The sequence below is a fragment of the Apodemus sylvaticus genome, chromosome 22, assembly GCF_947179515.1.
Source record: "Apodemus sylvaticus chromosome 22, mApoSyl1.1, whole genome shotgun sequence".
In the NCBI taxonomy this organism is placed as follows: Eukaryota; Metazoa; Chordata; class Mammalia; order Rodentia; family Muridae; genus Apodemus; species Apodemus sylvaticus.
Genome location: NC_067493.1, coordinates 48,153,806 through 48,178,406, shown reverse-complemented (window position 1 = coordinate 48,178,406; position 24,601 = coordinate 48,153,806). Strand labels below are relative to the sequence as shown.

The following is a 24,601-nucleotide window of genomic DNA, read 5'->3' as shown; positions in this document are numbered from 1 at the left end:
CAACAATGACCACACGGTGGCGCTCACAGGCCATCCCAGCGCTTGGGAGCTGATGGGTCTATCTCAAAGGTAGAAGAACCCTTTCCTTGCACACTCAAGACCCTGGCTTTGATCTCCATAACCACAGGATTTCTAGGGTACACACGTTAGCAGTTAGGGGGCATCTATGGACCCCAGAGTCCCATTTCTGCCCCACTGGGTTCAGTTTCTGGCTAAGTTTTTCCAACATGCCTGCCACCCCCTCCCTACCCCACCCTCTGCCGAGAGAGTCACTTACTGGCTTCATCAGAGTCATAGCTATTGGCTTCCTCCTCCTCCTCCTCTGCAGGCTGTGGCTGACGAGCAGGGGCCGCCTGGGAATAGGGGACTGCAGTGTGGGGCGCTGCCTGGAAGCCCCCAGCAGGTCCTGTCCTCTCCTCCCGGGCTGGGGCAACAGCCCCTGGATAGCCAGGGTCATTCGGAGGAGCCTCTGTGGAGAGAAAAGAGGCAGTGTTGAGTCTGTCGTAGCAATGTGGCTAGAGGAAGCTTCCAGAATGCAGGTTCCCAGGCTGCACTCAGAAGTCTGCAAGGCCAGAGCTAATTCAGATAAGACCGGGAAAAGACAAACCTCACAGGGTTCAGCCTGTGGTGTAGACTCAGGCAGACAGCATGAACCTCTCAGCGTCAGCTGTGTGGCCCAGGGCCAGTTACTTAGCATCTCTGAGCCTTAGTTTCCTTGTTAGTAGAGTGGGAGTTACCGGATCCAGATTTGTTTCTATGGCAGTCAATTATTAGTTGCATTAAACCTTGAGGGTCCACGAAAAAGAATAGCTATCACGTAACCATGACAACCAGGCATCTGAGGCCTGTCTGTATATGGGTCAGAGTAATCAATGTTTGTTTATCCTGGGCCAAATATACTCCAGGCTCTACAAAAAGCGTTTTGTTTTGTTTTTTAAGCTACTTTTTTAAAAAAGTGTTTAAGTTGTTTAATCATCACAGCAAGACTATGAAGGAAGTCTTAGCCTGACTCCCACTTTATAGAAAAAAACTGAAGCTCAGAGAGGTTTAGTCACTTGCCAGGAGCCACACAGCAGGAAGGGAAGGACCAGGGATGCTACCCAGCCATCTATGCTCTGAGCCACAGAGCCTGGCTTGTCAGTGTGTTTAGAAAGGAGCTGCTTAGGCCTGGTCAGACCGGTCTCTCTTCCGGCCTGAGTAAATGTGTTCCTGTCGAGGCTGAGGCAATTCACACTTGCCTGTGCTCTGCTCTGGGAAGCGTCCTGGCCCTTGAGCGGCCCTGCTGCCTGCGGGCGGCCCTGGAAAGGGAGGAAAAGGGGTGGTGATGAAGACACACTTCCGGGATCTGTCCTTCCCTCTCTTCAGACACAGGCTAGACAGGAGCAGACAATGGTGTGCAGAGGCTTCTGGGATGTTAGGAACTGTCCCTCTGTGGGGGATGGGGGTGCTGGCATCGGAGAAGCCCGGGTTGAACCTCAACTTGGAGATCCCCCCACCCCCAAAGCCCCCTTCCTCTCCCCGCCTTCACTTCCTTCTCTGAGTCATGGAGGAGTTACCATAGGGAGCCCTGTCCCTTCATGGTGGACAGAATGCTCTGCCCAGCCCTCCCTCCCTCCCCACAGTCCTGCTCTAAGCAGGGCCTCCTCCACCCTCAGGGTTCAGCACTGCAGAGCAATGGGACTGGGGTCACTGCTGGGGGATACAGCGCACATGGTGGCTGCGTGGCTGATACCTGGCTGCACTGGCTGAGGAGACGCCTGGCTTGGCATTGGGGCTGGGGCGGGGCGGGAGGCTTGGACTGAGTTAGCTCGCCTCAGACCTGCAGGAGGAGGAGAAAGACAGCATAATTCACACCACACACGCGCACACACATCACACACATACTACACACCACACTACACATACACCACACACACATGCTACACACACCACACTACACATACACACTATACATATACCACACACACATGCTACACACACATTCTCTCTCTCTCTCTCTCTCTCTCTCTCTCTCTCTCTCTCTCTCTCTGTGTGTGTGTGTGTGTGTGTGCATGCATATGCATGTGTGTATGTGAGTAGATACCAGAGATCAATGTGGGTTCTGATTACTCAGCAACTACTCAGCCTGTCCAGAGGCTCAGACACAGATTCACAAGACATACATGACCACGCTATCAGTCTTTACCTTCAAAGTCAAGCAGCCAAGCTTGCCCTCACCTGGCGTTTCACAGTCTAAGCTACTGGACCCTGATGGTGGCACCTGTCAGTCAGTTCTGTCCTGGCCACGTCATCCCACCCATCGACGCCGACAGCGGAGGCCACAGGGGAAGGTAATTAAATGGCTGCTCGCTTTGCTCAAAGCCAAGGCCTTTCCTCTCAGTTTGAGAGACAAGCAAAGCAAACGCTCATGGGGGTCTTCATATGCCATTTTGGGGCAATAAGAGTTATGATCACAGTTATGATGTTTGGAGCTAGATTTGTACGACTCCTTGAGTATAGCCCAGAACAGATGGTGCAAACATGGGAGCAAAATATAGTATACAGTAGGTGCTCAATAAAGGCACCAACACCCACCTCGCTCACCTGCTGGGCCCCGGCTGGTGTCTCCAGCACCCCCGCCATGACCATGGTCCCAGCCCTCAGAATCCCGGGCGGCTGTACTCATTCGGGCCTCAGAGGCCCTGCGCATGGGAGGCGCATGGCTCCCTCGCCCAGGAGCAGAGGTGACGTCAGGGCCTGCAAGGAAAAGCATGTCTTGCACAGAGAGGGATGTGGTAGAATGGGTCCCAGAGAGGGGACAGTTGACAGAACCCACCTGGTTTCTGTCCTGGGGCCCTCCTGTCCTCTACGTCACCTGGAAAGAAAGAGAAAGAAACAATGTGGAATACTGGTTTCCTGGGGTCCACAGAGTTCTTAGTTCAGGGCTCCACACTGAGCTCACCCTGTCTTCCCAAGAACCAGTTTTGAAACATTAAGTATGTTTCCCTCCGGCCTCTCCCCTGAGCTGGTTTGGTTTTGGTGTCTCACTCCTTTACGACCAGGAAGACACAAGCATAGACCATCAAAATAAAAACCGTCTCTTCTACCCATACTGGCAGGCGTGTCCAACCTCTGACATCATAGCACAGTGCTGCTGCTTGTGAATTCATGATCAGGCACCATAAAGTTACGTTTACCAAAAAAAAGCTAAGCATTCTTATGTTCTAAATAAATCTACAATTTTGTTTGGGGCTGCACCCAGAGCTGCATATGGCCTGTGAGCTGGGTCTTGGACAGTCCTAGAAGAGGGAGGAAATGTTGACCAGGAGGAAGGATGGTAGGTGGGACTGTGCACTCCTCAAGGACATGGTGTCTGTTGACAACTTGGTGATTCTTCAAGAAGTGGAAAGGCTTGTGTTAGGCGTGAAGAAAACCTTTTGGCAACAGGCCCCATGCAAGGCACACTGAGAAGCCATCCTATGAGAGGCTGGGCGAGATGCTTTGATTTAAACCCTGCATCTCTAGCTCTCTTCTGAGAAATGATGTCCCAGCATTGCTGCTTCGGTTGGAGATTAATATCCAGTGTTAATCAGAATTATTATAAGGGCTTTGTGTGGTCAGTCCAAGTGATGCTGTCCAAAGCAAATGTGACTTTATGGAGTAATTTTTCTTCCTGCTTGCCTCTCTCTCTTTTAATCGCTTTAATTATTAATAACCATGCTTGAATAACAGCCTTGGTATTAATAGTGCTGATAATTAATTTCTTTTGCTAGTTTAATTCCTATTCATCTTTCACATTTAATTAGTCCAGTTTCAGAATTGTTTATAGTCAACAGAAGAAACCAAAGTGAAAAATCGGGCATGGTGTAGCACATTTGTAACCCAGGGAAACTTGGGAGGCAGAGGCAGGAGGTCAAGGCCCAAGGTCACCAAGTCCTCAGATATGAAGTGAGTTCCAGAGAAACCTGGAGTACGTAAAACTCTACCCAAGAAGAAGAAAAAGAAAAAGGAGGAGAAGGGAGAGAAAGCGGAAAGAGAGGGGGAAGGGAAAGGAGGAGAAGGAGAAAGAAGGAAAAGGAAAAGGAAGAAGGAAAAGAAAGGGAGAATACAGAGGGTAGAGGAAGAGTAAATACAAGAAAACCAGGAAATCTTTTCTAGCAGGCTCAAGTCTCCCGGAATATATTCAGGTGAGTGGCAGTCTTTCCCAATTTCTAATTTTAATTTCTTCTTCTTTTGTACTTTTCAATTTCCTACTAAGAAAGATGGCAAAGCCACTTGGAAAGCTAGTTTTTTTCTAGAAAGTTCCCTGTTCTGCCTTCCCAAATAAGGTTCAAAATGAATTGTGAAGGGGCTAAGGAATCCTAGATTAGGGGGCCAGAAACTAGCGCCTTGAGATAGACCAGTAGGCATGGACCTGTCCAAGGTGCTGAAAATGGTTAATTTTGTTCTACCTCGAGCTGGAGCCCTGGCTGGATGCCTGGACTCGGGTGTAGGTTGCTCCTGGGCGGCCGGCTCACCAGCAGGCTGCTGAGGCTTGGTCTTCTTTATAGGCATGGGCTGTGGAAGGACCTGTTTGGGGAAACCTTTGAAGAACCATGCTCCTGAGCGCTTCCAGACCTGGGAAGGAAGGGAGACACGTATGGGAGACATGGCAGTCAACTGCTAATTTCCATCTTTGCTCCCACAACTTATGGGCATGACACTGGGCACTTGTGTCTGTTCCCACATCAGCCTCACACACACAATGGTTTTATTGATGGAGAAAGTTGAACGTTCACCATGTCAAGGATCAACCCAATAGCTAAACAGGTAGAGAGGGGGAAGAGCAGGGACTCAAGGTTTACTCTCTTATCTTACTGTGGCATTGCAGTTGATGTAAAGAAGGTTGGATGCACCTGTAATCCCCAATCCTTGGAATATAGAGGCAGGAAAATCAGGAATTCAAGTTTGAGGTCAGCCTGGGCTACGTGAGACCTTGCCTCAAAGAGACAAAACAGGTGATCTGCTTCCTGCCATTTTGTTCAAGGCCTCAGACCTCTATCATGACTTCAAGTCAGACAGAATGGTATGGGAACATCTAGAAGATCCCACATTCCATCTTGCTATGTTCCCTACTGGGTTACCCAGTAGGGCACATAATAATTGGGCTTCCATGACTTTGGTCCTATGGCTTGTGTGGTCCAGAACACCAAAGGGATTTGCAGATGTGGAGAGGCAAAAGTCACTGTGTATCCCCCTAGCTCTCTCCTCACTGTTGGATGGTAATGACCCCTGTTCCCTCCACCCATCTTCCTGATGACTATGTCTTTCTATTCAGACCAGAGAGTGAAATCAAAACCCTAGGATTGCTCATCTTGGGGTTGCAGGAGGAACAGGGGATCAGATCCCCTGATCTGCTGATGTCCCCAACTCTGCCATGAATAGCATCTTCATCAAACCTTCCCCAAGTGTTCTCCTGTCCTGAGGCTGAGGAGAGAGAATGTGGCCATGGAGACCATGTGTCCAAGGCAAGTGTGGGCAGCAGGGGTGAGTGGAAAAGGAACTGGGATGATTTGAGATAAAATCAACAACACAAAGCCATGTCTGAGTGAGAGAGAGACAGAAACAGACAGACAGACAGACACACACACACACATACACACACACACACACACACAGAGAGAGAGAGAGAGAGAGAGAGAGAGAGAGAGCAGAGAATGGGAAGACAACAGGGAACAACCCTGGGGAAGGCAGAGGATGAGGTAGAAGCAAGAGAGGAAGCAAGAGTGAAGAGATAAGATATGGGGGAAGGGAGAGGTAAGGAGTGAAAACAGGGTGAAGAGGGCAGGCAGCAGGGAGTGGCGAGTATGTAGGGAGTTCAGGGAGTCACTCAGTGTGTGAGGTGCAAGCCTGAGGACCAAACCTCCGATCTCTAGCACCCACATCAAATCTGAACAATATGTGCCTGTCACTCCAGTCCCGGGAGATAGAAGCAGGGGGACCCTGGGGACTTGCTGTCCAGATAACCCAACTGAATGCATGCTCTCCATCCTCACTGAGAGACCCTGGCTCAAAAAGCAGGGCAAGGGACAAGGAAGACAGACACCTGATGCTGACCTACGGTTTCCACAGGTTCACACCTGGGCAAGCATACCAGCACATGTGTGCACACACGTACGCGGGGTGGGTGGAGGGGGAGAAACTTAGAAGAGGAAGACTCAAAGTGAGGGACAGGGGTAGGGAGGGAAGAAATCAGAACGTCATGGTAAAAGAAGGTAAAGGAAGGAAAATGCAAACACATACCCCGCTGTCTTGCCAGCCAAACTCATCCCTTTGATGCTTTTAGACAGGGTCTCCCGGGCCCGGGCTGGCCTCAGACCCACTATGTGCTTGAGGGTGACCTTGGACTCCTACCCTTCCTGCCTCCGCCACTCCAATGCTAAGATTTCAAGTGAGCACCACCACACCCAGGTAGAAGCCGAATCCAGGGTCTCAAATGTATTAGGCAAAGATGCTACCCACTCAACCACATCCCAGCCCTAAGCTACTTCCTTTCCCAACAAACCCACAAGATGCACAAGCCAGGCCCAGCCCCCCAGGCTCCAAGTGCCACCCTGCCCCATTGCCTCCAGGCACAGGCCCTGGCAGCTCACCTCTCTCTGCTCCAGGCAGATCTTACAGAGCCACACCGGATGTGAACGGTTGTTGGAGGTCTCCACCCCACACTTGGTGCAGACATTCTGTGGGTAAAACACATCCAGAAGCACACCTAGATGAGGCGTGCTTTGAGCTGTTGGGAGACTAGGGTTGGGCAGAAGAACCAGACAGGACAAAGGGACGATGTCCTCTGGGACGAACTTCCTAGCAGCTGAGGGCAAGCAGGAAAACCTAGGCGTGTACAAAGTTGTCTCTCAAAATGGCTGTGGTAAAATGCCCGTCTTTTAGATGAATTTTCTCCAGGAATGTACCCTATGGGTGCATGGTTCACAGGGCAGGAGGTGCCCAGTGGCATGATGGGTATCTCTAGCTGGGTGAGTCTCTGAATTCCCTTGTGTGGGATCAGGTGGAAGGGTTGTCTTCGGGTAGTTCAGGAGGGCAGGGGTTTCCCTGCTTGAAAGAATGCTGTGGAGGTTCAAGGAGTCTGGGCTGGCTGGAGAGAGGCTTGCTAAGTCTTTCTTTTAAAAAGTAAATTTCATTTGCTGCTAGTGGGTGCTTTGGAGTGTGCGTGTGTCAGAACTCTATGGAGTCCTCTTGTGTTTGACCGGGGTTCTGGGATAGAGCTCAGGTCACTAGGCCTGCACGGCAGGTGCCTTTACCTGCTGAGCCATCTTGACTGCCTTTGCTAAGTCTCTTGTACCTTTAAGGGAACACACATACATGTGTAAGTTCATGTGTTCATGTGTGTGCGTGCACACACACACATACACACACACACAGAATGATCTGTAGACTACACACTTATCTTGCTATCTAACCCATAGCCAGGATACTCATGCCCCAGACTCCTGAGTCCATCTTGCATAGAGCTCAGCTCTATGGGGACATGGAGACCTTCCAGGGGAGGAACCAGGACCAAGGTGACCTTGGGAGACTGAGTTGTCTTCAGAATTCACATCCTGCCGCTGTCCTTCAGGAGTCAATCTCCATTCTCCAGACCCCAGGCCCCCAGAACCACAGTCCAATCTCCCTGCCCCCCAGCCCCTCTTTCCCATATAGGTGTCCAGCAGGAAAGGAAGGGAGTTGGGCGGGTGGCGGTACCTTCTTACAGTCTTCACACACGACACAGGCCGAGCCCAGCATGCCCAGCTGTTCCCCGCACAGAATGCAGCGGTTCACACCGTCCCCGGCCACGTTCTTCCTCATGGTCTCCAGACGGTCCACCAGGCGCCTGGAGCAGAGACAGGGCAGTAAGGACCCCCCTCCCCCACACACACCCAGAATCAGGGGCCTCCAGTGTGTCCGATGCAGAGAGAGGCCCTCCACCTCTAAGTCTCTACTCCTGAGAATCTGGCATTGGCTGTGGAACCTCTCCCGGAGAAGGCTTCCAGGGGCCAGCACTTCCGGAATGTCTGACCCACTCCATGTCCGGGCCCCTCAGCAGCCTTCTGTGCTACCGGCTTTAGGCTCAGGCCTTTCCTGACTCACACCACAGATCGGCTTCCTGCAGGGATCTGCCTTTAAAGCTTTCGAGTCTCGCTAACTGTGATGTGTGTGTACCAGGCCACCACTGCAGGCATTTGAAACACAAGCTCTCACTGCAGGCACCAGCTGAAAATGCAGATCCTGGCACATGGATCTGAGGTAGAACTTTCTAGAACCAGTTCTAGAACAACTGGTTCTGAACCAGTGCCGCTTCCAGCTGAAGGCCCAGGCTCCTGCCGGACAATGAAGCCGTCAGTGTAAACTTCGCACATGTGGACACCCTGTGTGGTCTTTGGTATCTGGATTTTCAGACATAGCATCTACTAATTTCAAGTTCTCTCCACAACCTTTCCTTCAACAAAGATTTTCTAGTCCAGCTAGGTGAGGTAGCTCGCATCTGTAATCCCAACACATGGGAAACGGAGGCAGGAGGATTGCTCAGAGTTCCAGGTCAGGCTGGATGTCAGGGTTATAGAGTGAGAGTCTGTCTCAAGCTAAACAAATAAAGAAACCCAAAAGGCTTATTGTCTCATTACAGATGGGCTAGGGGGCACTAGAGCCGAATGTGGCTATTCCTTTGTGCTTTGTAGCTCACAGTGAAGAGTGAATGATGGAGCCCTTGGGAGACCCTGGGAACCACAGAGAACCCCCCAGAGGGTTGCCTGGAAGTTTGTCCACCACCATCAAATGTGAAATCCTTGCACCATGAGAACCTAAGTTTAATTTCCCAGAATCCAAGTTAAAAAAAAAAAAGGTGGGTGTGGCGATGCCTGCCAGTAACCATGGCACCTAAGAGGCAGAGACAGGAGACCCCCAGGGCGCTGGGCTGCCTCAACATTTGGCTATGCCTGATTCAATCTTTTTTTTCAGGTCGTGGGAATGGAACCCAGGATCTCATGTGTGTTAGGTTGATGCTCCACTCCTGAGCCGTGCCCAGGCCACGCCAGCTCCACCCCTACCCGATAGAAAGAGGCAGGGGGAACCTCGAGTGAACCCTCGCCTCCACATGCTAGGTGGGAAGAGAGCCCCAAGCCGGAGTGCAGAATCAGTCAGACTGTGGATGTGACGTTGTAAGTGTTATGTTGTTGTGTGCACCAGAGAGAAAAGAAAAATCAAAACGCTGGCGACTGCCATTGTCCCTGTCCCCTCAAAAAACATCATTTTTCCTCCCCCATTTTACCTTTCGTGGGGAACCCACACCACATTCATTAGACAAGAAAAGGACATTTCCCAAGCTCAAGCTATGCAGCCGAAAGGCTAAGGTGTGAATGTGAACCCTTCCTCGGCTGTGCTGGTGTTTTCTTAATTGCGTCTGGTTATTCTGGCTTCAGCTGAGAGGAATCCCAGATTCACAAAACACCCCAGAGAAACAGCCCCATGGAGTCTTCAAGGGGCTTGCAGACAGCCCCCCTCGAAGTCTTCCAAGCAAGGCCCCGTTGTCTGTCTCTTTCAGCTTGTCTTGGCCAAGCTGCAATGGCTCCTTAAGCTCTGAACGCTCGGTGGCTTTGCCAGAGCCGAGCTCCAAAATCCTTCCTCAATCTTCCCCAAGACAACACAGGTAGGTTTGTCATGGTAGTAGCCCACTCTCTAGTGCCAATTTCTGTTACAGTGATAGACTGTGACCAAAAGCAACTTGGGGGAGGAAAGGGCTTATTTGGTTGGAGGTCTGTCACTGGGAGAAGTCAAAGCAGGAATCTGGAGGCAGGAACTGAAGCAGAGACCACAGAGCACCGCCTACTGGCTTGCCCCGCCTACTGGCTTGCCCCGCCTACTGGCTTGCCCCGCCTACTGGCTTGCCCCGCCTACTGGCTTGCCCCGCCTACTGGCTTGCCCCGCCTACTGGCTTGCCCCGCCTACTGGCTTGCCCCTAGGCTCACATTCAGCCACCTTTCGGATGCTTCCCAGGACCACTTGCCTAGGGAATGACACCACCTACGTGGGCTGGGCCCTCACACGTCAATCATCAATCAGTAAAATTGTCTTACCTAAAAGCTAGACTTACCTAAAGCCAATCTGATCGAGGCATTTTCTGAGATTCCCTCTTGCCAGATGACTCTAGCTTGTACCAAACTGACAAAAACAGTAACCGGTCCAGTGACCTTGAATGACCTTGGCTCCCCTGGTGCCCTCTGCCTAGCTTCTGCTCTAAGGAGGGTCACAAAAGCCACCCCTTGAACCTCCTAATGTAAGTAGCACTCAGAGACCTTCAGTCCTAGACACCAGAACACCCAGATGTCCCTTCTGGTCCTTGGTGATGATGTGGTCCCTGGGGCAGCCCGATTTTATGTCTGTCTCCTTCCCACTCTTCCTCTGCTCAGACACCCAATTAGCTGGCCACTGTCGGTAGCTGTCACTCGTTAGCTAGGTCTTTACATGCCCAATTAACTTTACGACTCCTGGAAAGCTGACTTTTGTGCTTTCTGTGTTCTCTGGGTTTTCCCATGTGTCTCTGAGGCCAGGGTGCTGCAGTCTGCTTGGGAATCCATCCTTCTATTTTGTGAGGGGCTGTGGGAACTCAGCTCAAAGCCTGCTCTAAACAGACTTCCACAGGACAGTGGTCCTCAACCCTCCTAATGCTTCGACCCTTTCATAAAGTTCCTCATGTTGTAGTGACCCCAATCATAAAATTATTTCGTTGCTACTTCTTTTTTTTTTTTTTTTTTTTTTTACGTTTTTTTTTTTTTTTTTTCCGTTGCTACTTCTTAACCGTAATGTCGCTGCAGCTGTGAATTACAATATAAACATTTTTGGAGCTGGAGGTTTGCCAAAGGGGTCAGGACCTGCAGGTCCATGGGACTACCTGTGCCCCGGTATATGTGGTGTACACTTGGGAGAGCAGCATCTACATGTAAAACCATACCTTTGCATACATGATCCGGCTCTGGGCTCTGGGGAGAACCCACCCTCAGCCTGCCCTGTCCAGACCATCAGCTGTGTGTTTGTGAATCTCAAACACAAGGAAGCCTGTGAGAAAGCCCAAGGTGGCTTCGGTGACACCCTGCCACTCTCGGAGCTGCCAGTTAGCAATGCTGCGGACCCCAAGATGTAGAGGTGACAGATGGCTTTCTGCTGTATCGGGGAACCTCCCCACCTACCTAGAGGCTGAGGGTTCTGTGCCCTGGTTCCCTAAACCAGAATGAAAAACGTCTCCACTACGGGGTCCCACGGGCAGGCAGGCAGGGCCAGAGCAGCTGCTGCATACTCCCTCACGATGAGCCCAGCACAGACGGCGGGTGCTGTGCTGTCTGTCCATCTATCTGTTTCCCACCTCCCCTCCCCACCCCCATCAGTTCCTCTCACTCTTTGCCTTCCCCTGATTGCCAAACAGGGGGATATTGGCCTGGAATTTATTAAGCTTTGGGGGCTGTACTTTTGTCAGAAATGGAGATAGCCCATCTGCCACGATCAGGAAATGGCTGCTCTAGTGGAAGCCAGACCTAGGCTCTCGGGCAGGGCTCTCAGAACCAGTCCTTAAATGACCAAGCTGCCCCCACCCCCCATGCATGGCAGGCATTCAGGGCCTGTGCCTGGCAGCTCACCAATTCTCCCATCTCACCTTGGGGTATGTAGTGTGCCAGGTGCTGTGCTAAGTACTCCCCACCATGTTTTCTTTGAGCAGTGAGCACCTGTGAGATTGGTTCTGCTATTCACCCCTGCTTTACAGATGGGGACACTGAGGCATGGGGAGGGCTGTCACTCACAAGTGGCACTGGTGGCTGGTCTAATTGCCTGGATGTCGGAGGAGGGAAATTTTATGTCATTGAGTGCTTAGGGCTATGACTCAGTCTGTGCCCGGAGCTCCACCATTTCAGTCAAGATAAATGGAGCCGAGAGAGCGGTGAAGCAATCAGTCAGACGGATCCCGGAGACACCTGTGACTGCCTGTCTCTCCATGTCCCTCCGCCATCTGTCAACTCCCCTCGCCACTTGCAGTCCCCAGAGGCGGCAGAGTGTGAAAGATGCCTAACTCCGAAGTCTCCTGTGGCCACAGGAAGGCTGTGCACACCTGCGCAAGCCGCGCCAGGTTCCTTGGCTGTTAGGCAGCAATGAGCCTTTCTCTCCCAGAGGACATTACATGGGTGACAGGAAGTGCACAGCATCTGAGAGTGCATGATCCAGGGTGCTAGAAATACCGCTCTGTGGAACCGTAGAAAAGGGCTACAGCTGTGGGCTAGCCTGGGCTCTTGCTCCGAGTTCCATCACTTGTTAACTGTGTGGCTCTGGGCAGGTTGCCTAACCTCTCTGTGCTTCAGTTCTCTCATCCAGAAAACAGGGCCGCCTCCGAGGCTGTGAGCGCCCTGCCTGGAGCCCCAAGCATGGGGCAGACTGTAGATGATTTAGCTCAGTGCTGTTTTCTATCATTCCCCTAAAAGCTGATGATGATATCAGCAGATTCCCCAACCCGTGTCTTCTGCCCACGAACCATCAGCAAAGGGACACAGGCGATGGTTTCAGCCAGGGATGACTCTGCCCTGAGGGAATGGTGGTCAGTGTCTGGAGACACATCTCTTTCTCACAGCTGCTGGCATCTGGTCGGTAGAGACCAGAGATGCTGTCTAAACATCGTACGGTGCACAGCACAGCTCTCGATATGAAGAATTTCCCAGGCCCACCTGCAGGTGGGTGCTGAGGTTGAAAAGCATGGGGGTGGTGAGAGGGGCTTGGGAGCCACCTGACTGGACAGACGAGGTATGGGGCGCCTCAAGGTTAAAGAGACTCGGTGAACGACTTCACCAATGAGTTTACAGCCGGCCTGCAGGTATCATTCCTGCAGTGTGCTGATTTACACTCCCTTGGTGGCAGACACAGGGGCGGGGGGCTAGTAGGGAATTTAGAAAACTGTCATCTGCTTTGGTACCAACAACAGATTCTACAAGGTGTATGTGTGGTCATGTGTGCTAGCATATGTGCATGTGCATGTGTGTGTGCACTCAAATGTGTGTGTGTGTGTGTGTGTGTGTGTGTGTGTGTGATCGGCCTGTCTCCATTCAATGTCCCCAGATCCCCAGCTCCTGCTGGCTTGTATACTCAAGCTGTGGACCCAGATTCAGGTCACCACGATGCAAGGCCAGCTAGCGCTCCAGCTTTAGGGTGTATTTTCCTTTCCTTTCCTTTCTTTTTCTTTTCTTTTCTTTTTATTTAAGAAGGACCTCACTCTGATCTGAGGCTGACTTTGAACTTGAGATCCTCCTGCCTCAGCCCTCCTGAGTGCTGGGATTATAGGCATGTGCCACTAAACAGACTCAAGCTGAATGGATTCTGAAAAGCACTTGTCTGATACTTGGGGAAACTGAGGCACAACTCAACAGTTTTTAACAGCGGGAGGTTACAGAGTCATACTGAACCTGATGAAATCTATAGATATTTGCTTCTTCTGAAAAAGAAAAAGAATAATTATAATTATGTCTGAACACTGGGTGTCCCTGACCCTGGGTCACACTAGGAAGGCCAGGACTCCAGACTAAGTGAAGAAAGGCTGGTGTAGAAGAGGAGTGACTGAGCTGTCTGCCTCTGTCCTTGTCCCGCCATGCCAATGACACCTGCCAAGGAGACACATTGTGGAAAAATCCTGTGCCAGACAGTTGAGGAGGTAGTGACCCCCAGCAGGAGCGGCAGGGACACAATGGACCCCGCAATAGCAGGTCTTCCTTCATCTCTCTGCCTCTTCCCCCCATCATCCACTTGGGATGCCAAGGTTAATGACAAGCCCTAATTACTTTTTTGGAGTCCGTCTGTTGCGGGAAGCTGACCTCGAACAGAGCCACCCAGCTGCTGCCTCTTTGCAGGCAGGAGACGTGCGAACGCCTTGGAGGGGATCCAGGCGGGAGGAAGTACAATAGGAACACAGAAGGACAGTCTAATGGACTGCTGTCACGTACAGGGAGTGGGGGCAGGGGCGGGGGACGGGTGATTTTTTTAGGCAAGTGTTCCATTCTAGACTTACTCTGCCTTTGCCACCCGGAAGAAGCCCCCAGCAGCCGTGTTTCCATAGGGATGTGGCATGGCTGTGTTTTCTAACTCGTGGGGTGAGAGATTCTTTCTTGAGGCTGCTGTATTCCTGATCTCAGATCCTGGGGGACAAGCTTTCCGTTAGGTTCCTGTGTGTGCCCAACTCGCCTGAGGTGTGTCTAAAGATGGCGGCCAGGCTCATCTTCCCCTGTACACACCGGCTGTCCTTCTCTTGAGGTGGGGCATTTCCCTTCCCCAAGAGATCATGGCTCAGTCCGGGACATTTAGTGGACTCCACTTTCACACTCCTTGGAGCCAGGCAGGGTGGGCTACTAACAAGGACGGATATGAGGGGACCGGGAGACAAGAGGACACAGGATCCTCCGGTGTAGTCAACCCTCCTGGCAGCTGAACTCAGCAATGAGCACCCCAGCCAACGCCCCGTGGAATAGCAAAAGCAGCCAGCACAGCCACGCCTGAATTCTTAACCCCTTGAATGGTGAACAATAGAGAACTTTATCTTTGTGGCTTTAGACCACTTTTTTTCCCTTGGCATTTTGTTGCCTAGCAGTGAACAGCCGGAAAACCTGGTTAAAATTAGTAGTTTCCCATCTCATGCGAATCTGCTTCACCTAATGGTGGTGGAGAACAAACCAGGGGCGTCCACTTTGTGCCGTGAGAGGGAATGTGTACAAACAAGGCAGTTGGACGAGGCTCTTTCCTGGCCATTAACTTTCTATCCTCACGTCCTGAGCAGAGCTGGGCACATGGGTAGAGGTTTTGACGCTCATGATGGAGCCGTGGGAAGACAGCTTGAGACTCCGCACAGCCCCGGGCTCCCCTGGGCTCTCAATTCCAGCAAAACTGTCCCAGTGAGGAAGCAAGCCCCCCCCCCCCCCCCTGGAGGCCTGATGCTTTTCTCCCTGTGAACTCAGACACAGACTGTGGCAGCACAGGAGGCCGGCTAACAAGGCAGGAAGGAGTCTGCTGGAGAGGCCACCTGCTAGGCTTGGACTCTTAAATGGAAGTTTTGGGTTGGGGCTTGCAAGCTGGCTCAGCAGGAAGAGGGGCTTGCTGCCAAGACAGATGGCAGGGGTTCAATCCCCAGAGCCTCACAGTGAAAGGAGAAAATTGACCCCCAAGAATTGTCCTCTGATCTCTGTACATATACCATGGTGTGTACATATGCATGTAAAGAACTTTGGTTATGTATGATCCTACCTCTCCAAGCCTTAGTTTCTTCCTCCTCTGTACAATAGCACTGCTCCACAGGGCAGAAAGGAACAGGACTGTGTTGAATCAAATGAAGTTTTATACTACAGGGCTCAGGGCTGTGGCTCAACGGGTAAAGAGCTTGTCTACAATGCATGAAGCCTTGGGTTTCAGTCCCAGCACTACAAAGATTTGTAACTCCAGAACTCAGAAAGTAGAGGCCAAAGGATCAGAAGTTCAAGGTTATCCTCAGCTACATAGTGAACTTCAGGCTAACCTGGGCTAACATAAGACACTGTCGATAGATAGATAGATAGATAGATAGATAGATAGATAGATAGATAGATAGAAGCAGGACTTGGTACATAGTGGGTACACAGAAAATGGCTCCCCTTGTGGGGTTATTTTCCATGTTATTCAAAGTGACTTCATGCTGTCCCGGATGGCTTCACTTGGGTAACAGAAAAGAAAACCCAGACATTAGGACTCAGATAGAGACAGGAACACCTGAAATTCTAACCCACTTAAAAAGGAGCTCCTTTCCTCAGAGACACAGCCAACAATGCAGGGTGAGGCCGTCAACAGACACATCCAATCACTTGGGCAGCTGCGTGATCAGGAAGGCCTCTGTGAGTCAGCTGGGGAAACTGAGGCAAAGTCCTTGCTCACTGAGAGCTTTGGGTTTCACAGGGGAAGCTCCAGACAGGAGAAGCTCTTCTACAGCCTCACTGGCCCCACACCCCGTGCCCTTCCTGCCTTTCCTCTGATTCTCTTCCAGGGAGGTGGAGAAAGACCGGGAATGAAGGCACGGTGCAGTGTGAGGCTTAGAAGACACAAATAGCATCGGGCTTGCCTCTGGAGATGCTGCCTGTGAGGGTTGGCTGCCCAGATGGAGGAGACACGGCCTGCCTAGCCCTCCCCACTCCAGGAAGTCAGGGAGAAAACACTCCAGCTCAGCAAAGGTCTATTCTGCCAGCCCCAAATTGGCCCAGGGTTCCTGGAAGCCTCTCAACTCTTCTTCCGGGGAAGCCAGGGGCTGCTGGGACTCCAGAGCTTGCCAAACCGGAGCATCCCAGCACAGGCACAGACCAAAGGGAAAAAAAAGCTCAACGGTCCATTGGATGGCTACCATTTGCTGAATGTGTGCTATCATGTGGATATCTAGTCACCAAAGAATGTCATCTCCATTTTTCACATGAGGAATCTGAGGCAGACCAGGCTCAGGGAGGTAAACTCTTGTACTCTGGTTCCACTAATGAACTCCATCCTCTCTAAGCCCAGAGTGTGGGTCCCTACCCTGGGTCCACCCCAGCTGCCACCACATGATGCCTGCCTGCCATGCGCCTGTTGCCAGGGTAACTCCATAGCGGCAGTTCTCAACCTGTTCGCTGTGGCCTCTTTGGGGGTCAAACAACACTTTCACGGGGGTTGCCTAAGATCATTGGAAGATAAATTATTTTTCATCACAGTAGCAAAATTACAGCTAAAGTGGCCATTAAAATAATTTTATGGCTGGGGATCACCAGAACACGAGGAACTATGTTAAAGGGTCAAAGCGTCAGGAAGGTTGAGAATGATTGGCTTAATAGCTTACTCTGGGGTGTATTCTTGTATATTCTGCTTCACATATTTATAGGAGGCACACTGTTGCTTTGATACACATATACAACCTGTCATGATCAGGGGGCGCCTACCCAATGCGCTCCTGTTCCATGGCTTCCATCTTCTCTGCCCGAGCGATCACCCGGTTGATAATCTCCTTCTCTTCATCTGTCAGTTCCTCCTGCTTCCTCTGCCTGTCAGTCTGTGCTCCAGGATGGACGGACCATCCTGCCTGCAGCCTGCAAGGCAAAGGAGAAGGCATAAGGCAGGTTGGAAATCCCAGCGGTCAGGACAGGTACCCAGGAATCTGCAAAACCACGGCTGAACTTCTGCAGGGAGTCTCACTGGCCCAGAGACCCTGGGCGGAATGAGTCCTGTGAGCCCCCAGCTGCTCTATCTGAACAATGTATCAACATTGTATCATTTCCTTATTCCTCTCTCGCGCAACTCAGTAAGTGCCCTGGACCACACACGTGAACAAGAGTTAGAAACCAAGATACTTCCAGAAAGACCCTAAACCCTTTCTACCCATTCACACATATACACACATAGCGGCAGGGGACAGAGTCAGGCCAGGTGAACCCAGGGATGACCTGACCCAAAGACATTCTGTTTGGGATATATGGGGTATACGAGCTCATGTAACTCATAGTGGCCTCAAGCTCCCTATGAGGCCGAGGAGAACTGTGAACCACTGGTTCTCCTTGCTTTATGTTCTAAGCACATGGGTGACTGCTAGACACTGCCATTACAGGGTAGGTGCGTGAGGGGAGAAAGTTCTTTGTAAATTTAAACCAGTTGTTAAATGGGGTTTGTAGGCACATCTTTGTAAGGATAAATTACCAGGTCTCCAGCCATTGAAGACTTGGGAAACACTTGGGGTTCTTCTCTGTGCATTTCACCTGCCCCACCCCTTCTGAGACAGTGTCTCATACAGCACAGGCTGGTCTTGATCTAGCTATGCAGCACAGGCTGACTGTGAACTCCTAATTTGCCTTGTTGTCAAGTGCTCGGATACCCAGTTTGTGTGGTCGTGGGATCAAGCCCTGGGTTTTACACATGCTGGGCAGGCACTCCCTCAGCTGAGCTATGCCCCCAGCCTCCTTCGTCCCCCTTTAAACAAGAAACACAGATGGAGCAGAACTGAAGCTCCCCAACTTCAGTCCCCACAGCATCCCTGCCCTCACCCCCTTTCCTGGTAGGAGGCTGAGGTGGTGTGGATGGAGGACCTGCTGGGAGCACTTAGCACTGTGTTCCTGGAAAGCACTGCCTGCCCTCTTCCTCTGTGCTATTCATGACACAGGCTGAGATACTCCTGCCTCCCAACCCCTGCCCCCCAACCCCTGCCCCCTAACCCCTGCCCCCCAACCCCTGCCCCCCAACCCCTGCCCCCCAACCCCTGCCCCTGTCCCATCCCAGCAGCTCTCAAACTTTTCTTGTTATCTCAGAAATTCAGATTTGAGAAAACCCTGAATCCCAGGACACATGAGCCACCAGCTTGGGGGTCACTTTAGCTCTGATGGCATGGGGGACATGCAATTACTTTTTGACTTGGTAAAACCTAGTTTCTGTTCTCCTTTCTTCTCCTTCTCCCTCTTCTCCTTCCCTCTTTCTCCTCTTCCTTCCCCTCCTCCATTTTCTGTCTTAGCAGGTTACTTCTGGAGATCAGAGAAGTTAGAAGGAAAGGAAGCAGATGCCCTGGGGGAAGTCTTGTGAGGGAGGGAAGGAAGGAAATATGATCTGGAAACAGGTGTGTTCTGGAGCAGGTGCCTTGGGTGATCCACTACCGGAATAGCTGGGACACTCCAGTGGCACCAAATTAACAGTGAAGCTCAGGACTAGGCAGAAGTGACAGTCGCACACGCTGTGAATGCACTAGATGTTGCTGGAATCAACTCTTTAAGATACTTTGTGCTAATGTCTGTGAATTCCACCTTGGTAATGAAAAGCCCAATGTGCTTTCTTCCTACCTTGGTAGGTCCCTCCCAGACCCATGGCTGACAGTCTCCGCTCTCCAGTCACTGAGTCCAAGCTACTCTGACCGCTTTACTCAACCCGATCACCCAAAGCCTGCTTCTGCCTCAGGACATTTGCCCTTGCCCTGCCCCTCCCCAACATGCCCTCCCCATGCGCCACGCCTGCCACAAATGCCCACCATGCCCACTGTGCCCGCCCTGCCACCGTGCGCCTCCCACTAGACCCCTCCACCATGCCAGAAGCCCTCCCTTCCTCTGAGCACTGACAAAGGAGCAACAGCACACCATCTCCTGCTGCCCGGGCTCAAATTCTCCATCCCATTTCGTCTCCAGCTGAAGCCATCCTTAAATAACTGCTCGTTCCCATCCCCCACGAAGCTGCAAGGACCTAATCACTATTGTGCCCTGGTGCTCAGATCAGTATCTGAGAACACAGGTACACAGAGACCTTGACCAGAACCCAGTCTCTTATGAACAAAAAAGATGCTAAAGTCTCCTTCTATTAGTGGTCCACGGGGGATTGAAGCAAGTCATGCCCCACCCCCAAGTCTAGGCACCACAGGGAGCTGTCCCGGAAGGCGAAAGGTTCCTAGGATCCTGGGGACACTGGGGGTTCGAAGTCTGCATTCACTTAGTCTCATGTCAGGCTTTGGGGTACCCTGATATTGGCCAATTTCTTAGGAATTTTTGTAAAATTCCAAGGAAGGACTCCTAAATGTAGGAAACCTTAGGTCCCTCCAGGCTGTGCCAAGATCTCAGAGGTGAGCTGAGAGTTGGGGAAGGGAGGAAAGAAAGAGAGGGCACTAGAAGAGAGGCCAGCCTGAGGTATCTTCCCCCTATTTGAGAATATCACAGAGGCTCCTGGCCCTTCCTGCAGTGCCCAGACATCCCCCCCAGGCTGGAAGTTGCCACTCCCTCTGAATCCTTCTTCTGTATTCTCTCTAGAATGTGTAGTTGACACAAGGCTCAGCTGGTGTTTGGAAATGTCCCCTTGGGTCTCAGTGGGAGCCCACAGGCCTCCTGTGGATTACACATTTTCATTTGGAAAGCAAGCATGGGAAATGAGCCAGGCTTTTCAACCAAGCCCCTTTCCTCCCTGGGAACAGAAGGGGCCCCTGGGTTATGAAGCCTAGTGGACGTGGGGGCCTTGGTACAACAAAGTGGGGCCTGTCCAACAGGATTCCAATTAAGTGTCCTTAAAACCAGGATCCACTGCTAAGTTCTCAGTTGGAGGATTTGGATTTTTGCGGCTTACTTTCTTAACAGGGTCTGAGGCATCCCAGGCTGGTCTTGAACTTTCTACATAGTTGAGCATGACCTTGAGTTTCTGATCTTCCTGCTTCTACCTCCTGAGTGCTGAGTTACTGTGTGGCCTATCATACCCAGTGTGTGAGGTGCTGGGGATCGAACCCAGGGCCTCGTGCGTGCCGGGCAAGCACCCCATCAAGGATCTTGCTAAAAGCCAGTGCTGGAGACAGAAGCACTGTCATCCATGGGACAAGTTACACATAGAATCATGTCCCATCCAGGAAGTGCCCCGGAGGGCCCATCCCACCGCTGCCGGCTGTGTCCTCAGAGAAAGCAGGTTTAGGGGAGCCAGCCTGAGATTAAGGGGCAAGAACTTGAGGATAGGGTGTTTACTTCAGTGGGCTAGCAGGGACATCTGCAGATGGGGACCCCTGAGATGGTAAGCGCGGTAAGACGGTGTAAGACGTTTTGTCACACGGCAGAAGCTAGCTGATACACTAGCCAAGAGGGAAAAGGTCAGGGCACCCATGGGACTCCCTCCCTCCCTTTACAGATTAGTGGTATTTTAAGTCGTAGCTGTATCAAGTTCATAGTGGATACCCTCGGCCATGAAAGGTCTACCTAGCTATCTTCCCAGGACTCTCAAATATTTGCCTCTTGAATAAAATATTATTCAAAGAAAACTCCAGGGCTAAAGGAAACAGAAAGATCATCACCATCGCTTGTTCAGTTCCTGGATGTAGGACACTGGGGGAAGGGATGGGGATGGATGTAAGCTAGAAGTGGCATGGTCAGGGAGTCACAGAAACAGACCCTGCCACATCTGTCCTTAAAAGTAGAAGGTCGCTACCACCAAAGCTCGCAGCAGGGGTTCTAGACAACAGGAGATGAGTGAACCCTACTGAAAGTGACACCTGTGTCTGTCTCTGAAGCACACAGAGGACAGCTTACCTCGCCCAACCCACCTGCATTCACATCATGTACACAATGGTCACGTGGCTGCCAGATGTCTCTATTAATACTTGACGACTCTCCCCCACCCCTGCTGAGGTATGGGATGTTGGAAGTGCAGTTGGGATACTGGGGTCCTTCCCTCCCTCTCTCCTTCCCTCCCTCCCTCCTTCCCTCCCTCCCTTGTCTGGGATGCAGATGTCTGAAGGGCATCTTTGCAGATCAGTGGGGAGATTTTTAAGGAAGGAACCAGGAAGGCTGTGTTGAGAGACATTTTCACCCATGATCTGCAAGGACCCTCAGCATGGACTTCACCCTGGTGACACCAAAGCGGATGCAGAGGGATGCCGTGGTCACCACTGTCCTCAAAAGCAAGCCATCTGCCCCCTCATAACCCCTGAAATTCTGTGCTCCTTTACACGCAGATTCTGCCTGAAGCCACTTCTCCTCTGGATCTGTCTCCTTCACAGGATGCCTAATCCTTACCTGCCCCCCCTTAGAGCCCTCTATCTCTGGAAAGCTCTCCTGTCATGGTCCCCAAGTCTGGACTACATAATATTCCTCAGGGTCCCACAGTTATATGTTCTTTATATGGGAGAGCATATATTCATTGAATATGGGTTGTTTGTAGACATCACTCATACTTGGGCTATGCAATGTCTCTGGTGCTTAACATGGCGATGGTATACAGTAGGTACTTGGTAATTTTCTTTTTCTTGAGACGGGAGTCTCACTATGTAGCCCTGGATGTCCTAGAACTCATTCTGTAGGACAGGCTTGATTAGAACTCACGGAGATCCACCTGCATCTGCCTCCTGAGTGCTGGGTTTGTGCCACCACCACCTGACTAAGTTCTTTAATAAAGGAAGGGAAGAAAGAAGGAATAGGAGGGGGAGAGGAAAGAAAGAGAAGGATGGAGGGAGGGAGAGAGGGAGGGAGAGATAGGAGAAATAGGAGGGAAAGGAAAGAGAACAAACTCTCTTCCTTCCAACCTTTGTTACCAGGAAGCTTCTATGAGCTTTGAGACACTGTAGCGTCATGACCATGTGATGTCCAATCTGTGCTTGCTTTGTTTGTTTGTTTGTTTGTTTTAAAATTGTTTAAGGGGCTGGAGAGATGACTCAGCTCTAGCTGCTCTTGCAAAAAAACCAAGGTTCAGTTCTCAGCATCCAAACAGCTGCTCGCCACCACCCATACCTCTAGTTTCAGGCGATATAACGCCCTCTCCTCTGACCTCCACATGTTCCTATATATACATGATGCACAGACATGTAATACATAGATATTAAATTGTTAAGTTAGCGCACAAAGCAGTGGGTTTCACTGCAGTGTTCCCATGTGATTATAACTTCACTGTCTTGACGCTTTTCCCGGCTGCTCTCCCTACCCCATCTTTCCTCCTACTGACCCCTTTCTCTCCCCAGACAGCCCTCCCTTCTGAATCAGTGAAATCACATCAGATTGATGTGTTCTGCATCAATCACCCTTCCTCCCTGCTCATCCCTGAGCATGCTCCCCACGCCACAGTTCCCTTCCACTTCGTAGCACACATGCATGTACACCACTTCAGTCTAGATTCCCCGTGAGGCGACACACACCACCGTCCCCCTCAGCTGGGAAATCTCACCCATCCTTAACCTGACATCTCTCCAACCCCACTCCCTGTCTTGTCTCAATAACAATTCCATGATTTTATAAAAAGCAAAGCTTGCCTGACCAGGGTCCCACCAGCCAACGACAGAGACCACAGAGTGCCCACGTGTTCCCATTGTGCATGTGGATAAACTGAGGCCCAGAGCAGAGAGAGGAGGCTGGGGTCTCTCAATAGACATTATCTGTGCCTAGCAATTCTTCAGAGGATCCTGAGGTTAAGGATTATTTGAGAAGGAAAAGACTAATGGAAATATTCAAACCTGTTTGCTCCCCCACTTCAACCACCAACAGGAAATCTAGGTGATGATTGGCATCTCCATGTAACTTCTGGTGCTATACTGTTTACATGTGAAGGCCCCTCCAACCACTGATAGGGAAGGACAGGCAGAAGATGCATAAGGTCACAGTGATGGCAAGTTAGCACCATTTAAGGGTGACGATGTCGCACTACAGTGTCTGCATGTGTCTGTCACAGAGGATGGAGCTGCCTGGCAACCCAACATCCAATCTGCCATGAATCTAATTCAATGCACAAATGCAACAAGTGAAACCAGACACTGGGTACTGAGGGCGCATTGCTCAGGAGTCAAGGAGACCGCCAGGAGAGTCCGCTGGGAGGAGTGGCCTAGACTACCCGACAGCGCTGCCCCAAAGGCCACAGCTTTGGTCTGAATAGCACTGGCTGGAGGTATGGGTCTAGCAAAACTGTAGGGACAGACATAGGGCTGTCACCCAAGGTCCCAAACACTACCTGGGATGGTCTGTGGGCTTGCCTCGGGAACACACCCCATCTCCTACCAAGATGGGGCTTCCTCCCTGGACACACACACATTTTTTTGCATATCTATGTAAAATGAGCTCATCCATCCCCTCCCTCACAGCCCATCAGGAAAAGCAGCAAAACTCAACTTCTAAGAAAATGGAAATGGTGTGAAATACTTACTGTTCTTTGTCACTGGGGCACGCCAAGCAAGGGGAGAGAAAGAGAAAACAAGAGGTTAGCTAAGAATTCTCAGGGCCCAGAGGCAGCAGCTACGAGTGTGTACTTTAAAGGGGACCAGAGTTCAGTTCCCAGCATCCCTGCCAGCCTGATCGCAGCAGCCTATAGCTCCAGCTCCGGAAGTGCTGCCCTCTTCTGGCTGCTTCAGGTACTGCATATTCATATACATACAGAGACATACGCATACACACATAATTCAAAATAATTTTCTTTTTGGTTTAGTCTTTTGAGATGGTTTCTCTGTGTAGCCCTGGCTGTCCTGGAACTCACTCTGTAGACCAGGCTGGACTCGAACTCAGAAATCCACCTGCCTCTGCCTCCCAAGTGGTGGGATTAAAGGCATGCGCCACCACCACCCGGCATAAAACTTTTTAAAAAAGAAATCCTTCAGTCACATCCACATTGTTCAGATACAATGTTATAGTTTGAATTCTGATGGCCTACTTTCAGTTTTCTCCTCCTCTTCCTCCTCCTTGTTCTCCTCCTCCTCTTCCTCCTCCTTCTTCCTCTCTTCCCCTTTCTTCTCCCCCCATGTTCATTATATTTCATTCATTTGCTTTGAGGCAAGGTCTCAAATGTACCTCAGATTGCCTTAACTTTAAAGCAATCCCTCTGCCTCAGCTTCTCAGGTGATGGGATGCCACAGCTAAACCATGGCCACCTCTGGGTAGGCCTACACAATGGCATCGGTAAAATAGAGACCAAGGAGGGCAATTCACTAACAAAACTACACAGAGCAGCCCCCTCCCCACCCCCCTCCTTGTTCCCTAGCCTGAGACAGAGACTCATGTGAATACACATAGCATTCAGTCAAGGACGCCTTGAACCCCTAATCTTTCTGCCTCTACCTACTCAATTCTGGGGTTACAGGTGTGCACACACCATATTTACTCAGCTCTGGGATTTGAAC

The 24,601-nt window shown here is 51.0% G+C and overlaps 1 protein-coding gene across 1 annotated transcript in view; it reads right to left on the bottom strand.

The window, feature by feature from the left end:
* The window catches only part of Rph3a (rabphilin 3A), a 40,596-nt gene that overhangs the window by 10,929 nt on the left and 5,066 nt on the right, over window positions 1-24,601 (bottom strand). Inside the window, exons 2-11 of the mRNA XM_052168320.1 lie at window positions 23,635-23,646; window positions 16,956-17,102; window positions 7,717-7,846; window positions 6,612-6,698; window positions 4,431-4,596; window positions 2,816-2,854; window positions 2,584-2,736; window positions 1,733-1,819; window positions 1,239-1,298; window positions 278-469 (exon numbers count right to left, since the gene is read on the bottom strand). Coding sequence (XP_052024280.1) covers window positions 278-469; window positions 1,239-1,298; window positions 1,733-1,819; window positions 2,584-2,736; window positions 2,816-2,854; window positions 4,431-4,596; window positions 6,612-6,698; window positions 7,717-7,846; window positions 16,956-17,102; window positions 23,635-23,646 — 1,073 coding nt within the window. The remainder of the gene's footprint in view (window positions 1-277; window positions 470-1,238; window positions 1,299-1,732; window positions 1,820-2,583; window positions 2,737-2,815; window positions 2,855-4,430; window positions 4,597-6,611; window positions 6,699-7,716; window positions 7,847-16,955; window positions 17,103-23,634; window positions 23,647-24,601) is intronic.